Genomic DNA, 7,621 nt, shown 5'->3' on the forward strand with positions numbered 1-7,621 from the left:
TATCAGAACGGAATGACACGTTGCCAGTGAAAGACAGCTGGTGTGCATTCAGCTCCAGATTATTTTTTTCACAGTAATGTAAGCTTTTCAGGCTTTCGCCGTTTAGCGGGAGGACCTGAAGTACCTGGAATGTCTGAACTAGACGTTGTCGGATCTACTTCTACCTCATGGTTAGAGTTATAGTCGTCATCGTTTATGTAGTCTACTAAATCATCCATATCAAATTCGACTCCCATAGACTCTTCATTCAACTCTCCTAAATCCGGGTCAAAGTCAGGGTCAGCCAAACTATCGTCATCAAGGTCGAGACCATCTTCACTTGCAGAATCATCTTGCAGTGCACAGGCTATCTCTTTGTCTGTCAGCCGTCGTAGTCGGTGAGCCATCCTAAAACGAAATAACAACTTATATAAATGTTGGCAGTGTTCATACAAGACAGTNCCGAAATATGTAACAACTTATATAAATATTGGCAGTGCTCATACAAGACAGTTCCCTTTTCCGCATAATGTAGCCTACAAGACACAAACGCTAAGTACCACCTGATACAAAAATACCTAGACTATATCAAAAAAAAACATAATAATATAGTAAACTTTGAGCACTTACTTTGAGCACTTACCTTATAGATTTTCACAAAAACAAGCACCAATAAACGTAAAAAATAATTTTTATTATTTTTTATCTTCAATCACGTGTCGACTGTTTGCAATTTTTCACTTCACTAACAAAATCGCGTCGTTTGAGACAAGTAACGGCATATACTTGGTTTTGCTTGCATTTGGTCCAAAGAACGGAGTGTAGGCTACATTCTACAATGCTTGACCAGACGTACAAATAATTACAAAAATAATTTAAGAAGGTGAAACGGTTTGTTGCCTGTAGTCTGACATACGTTATAGAGGGTTAAGCTTGTCATTTTCGTTGTTGGTGTTTCCGACAGCGCAAAAGTGTGATTTATTGTGGAACGACTTTCCGTCATCCCTTGTCAAATTTGGTTTTGAGACAAACCGGTTTCGGCGTTGTGCCATCTTCAGTGTCATTTTCCATTCTGAATAGTTTCTGTTTGCCCATCACTATTTATAGCCGTGCTCAATCGTCGTTGGTTCTTAGTTAGGGAACTCTCAGCGGATTATATTCTTTCGTTCAACCAGTACTTTTTGTTCTGAGTATACATCCTCAGGTAGAAATCAGCTGCTCACCTCTTCTTAATTAATTGTTGCATGGATTCACAGGTAGGTAAAAATCAATTATTTTCTTTCCCTTTGTTTCTGTAGTTTGGACCTGCCTTTCATTGTTTATGGTCGTCGCAGGGTTTCTGTCCTGTTTTGCGTACAGTAGCCTTAGTGGTTCGAATAATCGATCAGATGCGGTGTTTGTTTGCTCATTTATTATTTTTCCGACGAACATCTTTTGTTTGTATAACTCCATAGTCCCTAATACGTTTAGGAGCTGTTCTTTGTATTGTACATGGAGAAATTGGGCTGTCTTTGCTATTTTTATTGGCGTACAATGGTTTTCTGCCATATGGTTTGCGAAGTTCGATTCCAGTGTGGTAGATGGTTTTAGCATTTTTCTTGTTATAGTCCCTTATATGTTCACGATATCTTGTTTTTATCTTGCGCCCTGTTTGGCCTATGTAACTATCTTGACATTCGCCAGTCAACTTATATACACCTTGCTTGTCTAGTGGGTCTTCCTCGATAGCACTATTTCGTGGTATCCTCCCCAAGTTGTCCTTCGTTCTAAATTATGTATTAATGTTATACTTTTGGAATACCATAGCCAATTTATATGATGTTTTGCCCGTATAAGTTAAGACTGCCCAAGCCTTTTCATTATTTTCCTTCTTATTTAATTTCTTCGTTTTTGTTTCTCTTCTTATCTTGTTTTCTAGGCCCTTTTTATATCCGTTATTTTGCTGTAAGATTCTTTTTCCAATGGGGTTCGTTGAAGCTGCATTTTTGTGCTGTTGATGGTGGTTTGAAGTATTGTGTATTATCGTGTCTTTGACCGTGTGCTTTCTATTTATTCCGAATTCGCACTTGTTGGTAACCTTACTTATTTTAATTGTTATGTCCAAATAGTTTATTTTTCCTTCGTTTTCCTTATCCGTAGTGAAATTTATATTCGTGTGTTAGTCGTTCAGATAGCCAGAATTTGTTCTTCCTTGTCTCCCGTTACAAGACATATGATGTCATCGACGTATCNGTACCACCTGATACAAAAATACCTAGACTATATCAAAAAAAAACATAATAATATAGTAAACTTTGAGCACTTACTTTGAGCACTTACCTTATAGATTTTCACAAAAACAAGCACCAATAAACGTAAAAAATAATTTTTATTATTTTTTATCTTCAATCACGTGTCGACTGTTTGCAATTTTTCACTTCACTAACAAAATCGCGTCGTTTGAGACAAGTAACGGCATATACTTGGTTTTGCTTGCATTTGGTCCAAAGAACGGAGTGTAGGCTACATTCTACAATGCTTGACCAGACGTACAAATAATTACAAAAATAATTTAAGAAGGTGAAACGGTTTGTTGCCTGTAGTCTGACATACGTTATAGAGGGTTAAGCTTGTCATTTTCGTTGTTGGTGTTTCCGACAGCGCAAAAGTGTGATTTATTGTGGAACGACTTTCCGTCATCCCTTGTCAAATTTGGTTTTGAGACAAACCGGTTTCGGCGTTGTGCCATCTTCAGTGTCATTTTCCATTCTGAATAGTTTCTGTTTGCCCATCACTATTTATAGCCGTGCTCAATCGTCGTTGGTTCTTAGTTAGGGAACTCTCAGCGGATTATATTCTTTCGTTCAACCAGTACTTTTTGTTCTGAGTATACATCCTCAGGTAGAAATCAGCTGCTCACCTCTTCTTAATTAATTGTTGCATGGATTCACAGGTAGGTAAAAATCAATTATTTTCTTTCCCTTTGTTTCTGTAGTTTGGACCTGCCTTTCATTGTTTATGGTCGTCGCAGGGTTTCTGTCCTGTTTTGCGTACAGTAGCCTTAGTGGTTCGAATAATCGATCAGATGCGGTGTTTGTTTGCTCATTTATTATTTTTCCGACGAACATCTTTTGTTTGTATAACTCCATAGTCCCTAATACGTTTAGGAGCTGTTCTTTGTATTGTACATGGAGAAATTGGGCTGTCTTTGCTATTTTTATTGGCGTACAATGGTTTTCTGCCATATGGTTTGCGAAGTTCGATTCCAGTGTGGTAGATGGTTTTAGCATTTTTCTTGTTATAGTCCCTTATATGTTCACGATATCTTGTTTTTATCTTGCGCCCTGTTTGGCCTATGTAACTATCTTGACATTCGCCAGTCAACTTATATACACCTTGCTTGTCTAGTGGGTCTTCCTCGATAGCACTATTTCGTGGTATCCTCCCCAAGTTGTCCTTCGTTCTAAATTATGTATTAATGTTATACTTTTGGAATACCATAGCCAATTTATATGATGTTTTGCCCGTATAAGTTAAGACTGCCCAAGCCTTTTCATTATTTTCCTTCTTATTTAATTTCTTCGTTTTTGTTTCTCTTCTTATCTTGTTTTCTAGGCCCTTTTTATATCCGTTATTTTGCTGTAAGATTCTTTTTCCAATGGGGTTCGTTGAAGCTGCATTTTTGTGCTGTTGATGGTGGTTTGAAGTATTGTGTATTATCGTGTCTTTGACCGTGTGCTTTCTATTTATTCCGAATTCGCACTTGTTGGTAACCTTACTTATTTTAATTGTTATGTCCAAATAGTTTATTTTTCCTTCGTTTTCCTTATCCGTAGTGAAATTTATATTCGTGTGTTAGTCGTTCAGATAGCCAGAATTTGTTCTTCCTTGTCTCCCGTTACAAGACATATGATGTCATCGACGTATCTTGCCTAGAACTTTACTCCCAGGTTTGTAGTCCGCTCCGTCATATACTTTTCCTTTAAGTGTTGCATGAACACTTCCATTAAAATTGCAGATGTGAGATTACCCATCCCTAGCCCATTAGTTTGTCTATATATTTTGTTAGTAAACTTGAAGTAGTTTTGGTCTAGTGTTACCCTCAATGTTTTCATGATTTCCGTTGCTACGTTCTTGTTTGTTTTTTCTAGCAAAGTTTAAGTCAAGATGGTAACTGTTCCTGCCGTTGGTATCGATGGGTAAAGATCCTTAACATCAAATGATACAAATTTCGCATCTTTGGCTATGCCTAGCGATTTCATCTTTTCCAGTTTTTCCTTCAGCAACGATTTTAGATATTTCGATAGTTTGCATCCTGGTGCAGATTTGTGGTTGATAATTGGTCTCATCGGATTTCTTGGCTTGTGTATTTTTGGGAGTGCGATCATTGAAGGGGCCGAAGGATTCATTAATGTCTTTGTATATGCTTGCCTTGGATTTATTATTGGTTTTCCGGTTTTATAGCGTTCTTTACTGCCACTTGGTAGTCATCAGTTGGGTCCTTTCTCATCGTCCGACAGTTTCTTTATTTGATTTCTTTATATTCCATTCTTTCTTTTCTTTATATTCCTTTTCGTTTATTATTACCATTGTGTTCCCCTTGTCCTCTTTTGTTGTTATTTCTTTATTTGTTTTGAGGTTTTTCTTTATCCCTTTGACAGTTTTATTTTTGTCGCTCAGTTTTCTCTTCTCCACGAATTGTATGCTTTTTTCAATTATTCGTCTACACATCGTCGTTTAAACTGCAAAACCGCGTATCAGCAAAATGCAAAACCGCGTATGTGAAGTTGTAGAAATTATTTTCTAGAGCATACAAACACTCATATTTCAAAATGGTTCTCTTTTTTATAAAGCAATCGCATTTCTGGCTAGTATAATCAGACCTAATGGATATGGATTGAGCAAGAGCTTGTGCGAGTAAATCCAATTTTTGGCAGCCAAAGTCAGTTACGCGGTTTTGCAGAATGACGATACACGGTTTTTTACTTTAAACGACGATATGTGTCTTTCATGATCTTGATCCTCGCTTGGTAGTAATGATATGGCCATTTCCTCGTCTTCAATAGTGTGCTCTACCTCTTTATTTTTATCATAACACTGTGAGACAAATGGTAGGGGTCAGTGATCGGGAAGGGTTCAAACTACCGGGGAAAGTAATATCGGTAAAAAAGAAGTTATACGTGTCCCGGCGTTTCGCTGGGTCACGTCTAGGAATCGAGATATATATATAACTATCATATAGGGGAAATTGTCACCTTTGGTGGTCTTTTTTTGACATAACTCGAGAACCACTAGTCCGATTTTCCTCATTTTTCCTCGATTTAATATTTTATGCAAAAAATATTTTTTTTTCTTCATACATTTATTTTTACCGGCAAAACTGTTGATTATATAGAAAAACGTTATATGAACAGATTAAAGGAATTGTAATTTTTAATTTTTTTTAATTTGTTTGAGCAAAATCGGACTAGTGGTTCTCGAGTTATGTCAAAAAAAGACCACCAAAGGTGACAATTTCCCCTATATGATAGTTATATATATATCTCGATTCCTAGGCGTGCCCCAGCGAAACGCCGGGACAAGTATAACTTGTTTTTGACCGATATAACATTTCCCGTTGGTTTCATCCCATCCCGATTTTGACTGTCGCATAGTGTAATTTTCTATGTTGTGTTTAAGACCTTTTCCCAATATTTCTGTCTCTTCCCATTAGCAAACAAAAGACAGAAATATTGGAATATTACACACCGAAAGCGTGCACTTATTTTTATATATAAGATAGAGGTGCCACGCCCCCGTATCCAAATTTTGGCAAACTTCACATAAACCATCTGCATCATAGCCCGAATATGCTATATAGAATTCGGTGAAGCCTAAGCTAAAACATTTCGTTTTATATATAAGATTAGAGGTGTCATGCCCCTTTTTCCAAATTCAGGAAAACTTCACATAGACTATCTGCATGACAGCCCGAATATTCCATATGGATTTTGTTCAATTTGGTGAAGCTGTTCTCAAGTTATAAGGCTACACCAAAAACGTGCACTTATTTTTATATGTTAGTTAGTATGAGTTGTGCCACGCTCCCTTTTCCGAATTTGGGCAAACTTCACTTAAACCATCTGCATAATAGTCCGAAAATGCCGCATAAATTTGGTTGAATTCGGTGAGCCGTTCTCAAATTATGAGGTCACACCAAAACCGTGCACTTATTTAGACATATAAGAACTTAATAATAAATAATATTTTTTGTTTTTATTAATAAGTCCAGTTGTCGGCCGCTGTGGTGCAGTGGTAAGCAGTGTGCGCTTTCACTCATCAGCACCTGGGTTCAAGCCCTGGTCAAAGCAACATCGCAAAAAATATAGAAAAAGGGTTTTTCTTAATAGCGGTCGTCCCTCGGCAGGCAATGGCAAACCTCCGAGTATATTTCTGCCATGAAAAACAGCTTCTCATAAAAATACAATCGCCGTTCGAAGTCGGCGTAAAACTGTAGGTCCCTCCGCTTTGTGTGACAATATCAAGGCGCACACCACAATTCGGAGGAGAAGCTCGGCCAAACACTAACATATGTGTAAGCGCCAATCTATTATTATTATTAAATCAAGTGGGTTTGCATCACGGTTGCCAACTTTTGTATTCTTGAAACCGGGACGCACAATGAGTCTGTTCCTTTGCTCGCCCGCAGGTACCCGAAAGTAGCCTATTTGTGTCTCTTTGGTTGGTTCTTGGGCTGTTGAGAGCCATTTTTAGCGAGTAATATTTGCTTCTCACTAGCCCGAAGTCGGCCGAGCGAGTTTGTGAAAACTTTCAAACTGCCAGAAGAAGAGGAAAAATTTTTAACATTCCAATTTTAGCTACGAAATATGTGCATATTTAGCTGTTTTTCTTTGATTGATAAGTGAAAAAAATATCAAGTTAACCATTAGTTAACATAACTGTGTTTGCTGCCGCTCAAATTTAAATTTATAATTTTGAGCGATTTGACATTTAGAGTCCTTCCGTACCTGCCGTCCGTATCATAGAAAGAGAGAAGCAACGACAACGTCACCGTCATGCGATGGTGAGTTTTCGTTAACACGTGGATCCCATAAGATAGGTAGTGTCAGCTGACACGGTTGTTGTTGTTGTTGTTGTAGCGGCACTACTAAGCCCCGCCTTTTTCGGGTCTACGTTCAATCATTGTCGTCAAGCTCAACTAACGGGAGGCCCAGGAAACAAGCTGCTTCGATGGGTTCGGACCAGAGGGAGAGGGGTGTTATTTGAGTCGGATTGAGCTGGCATGTAAAGAGGTGGTTGGTGTCGTGGGGGACTCTCCACATGCCGGGCACTCATTGGGGATATTGGGGTCGAGTCTGGACAGGTAGCTGTTAAGGCGGCTGCAGTATCCAGACCGTAATTGAGCCAGGGTAACGCGGGTCTCTCGTGGAAGTTGAAGCTCCGTCTCTTCTACAGGTGGTGATTGGGCTCGTACTACGGCATTCATAGGTCGAGAGTCGAGGTAGGTAGTAACTGACTCTCTATGAATGTCGTTGATGGCTCGTCTGTATGTCGTCGGGTCCAATGGTTGGTCTACGTACTGTTGGACTGCGTCCTTGTGCACGAATAGGTGCCCCCTGACGTGCCTGGGCGGAGGCTCCTCCTGAAGCAACGGTCTGTTAGG

At 38.8% G+C, this 7,621-nt stretch overlaps 1 protein-coding gene across 1 annotated transcript; it reads right to left on the reverse strand.

Annotated features, from left to right (window-relative positions):
• Window positions 1-68: 68 nt before the first annotated feature.
• Window positions 69-2,307, reverse strand: LOC108364643 (uncharacterized). Its single transcript, XM_017618400.1, has 2 exons — window positions 2,299-2,307; window positions 69-387 (listed from the first exon to the last, which is right to left on the reverse strand). The coding sequence occupies exon 2, from the start codon at window positions 384-386 to the stop codon at window positions 69-71; it is 318 nt and encodes a 105-aa protein (XP_017473889.1). The 5' UTR covers window position 387; window positions 2,299-2,307.
• Window positions 2,308-7,621: the final 5,314 nt, after the last annotated feature.

The sequence above is a fragment of the Rhagoletis zephyria genome, unplaced genomic scaffold, assembly GCF_001687245.7.
Source record: "Rhagoletis zephyria isolate East Lansing unplaced genomic scaffold, Rhagoletis_zephyria_1.1 Rzeph_scaffold_01620, whole genome shotgun sequence".
NCBI lineage: Eukaryota > Metazoa > Arthropoda > Insecta > Diptera > Tephritidae > Rhagoletis > Rhagoletis zephyria.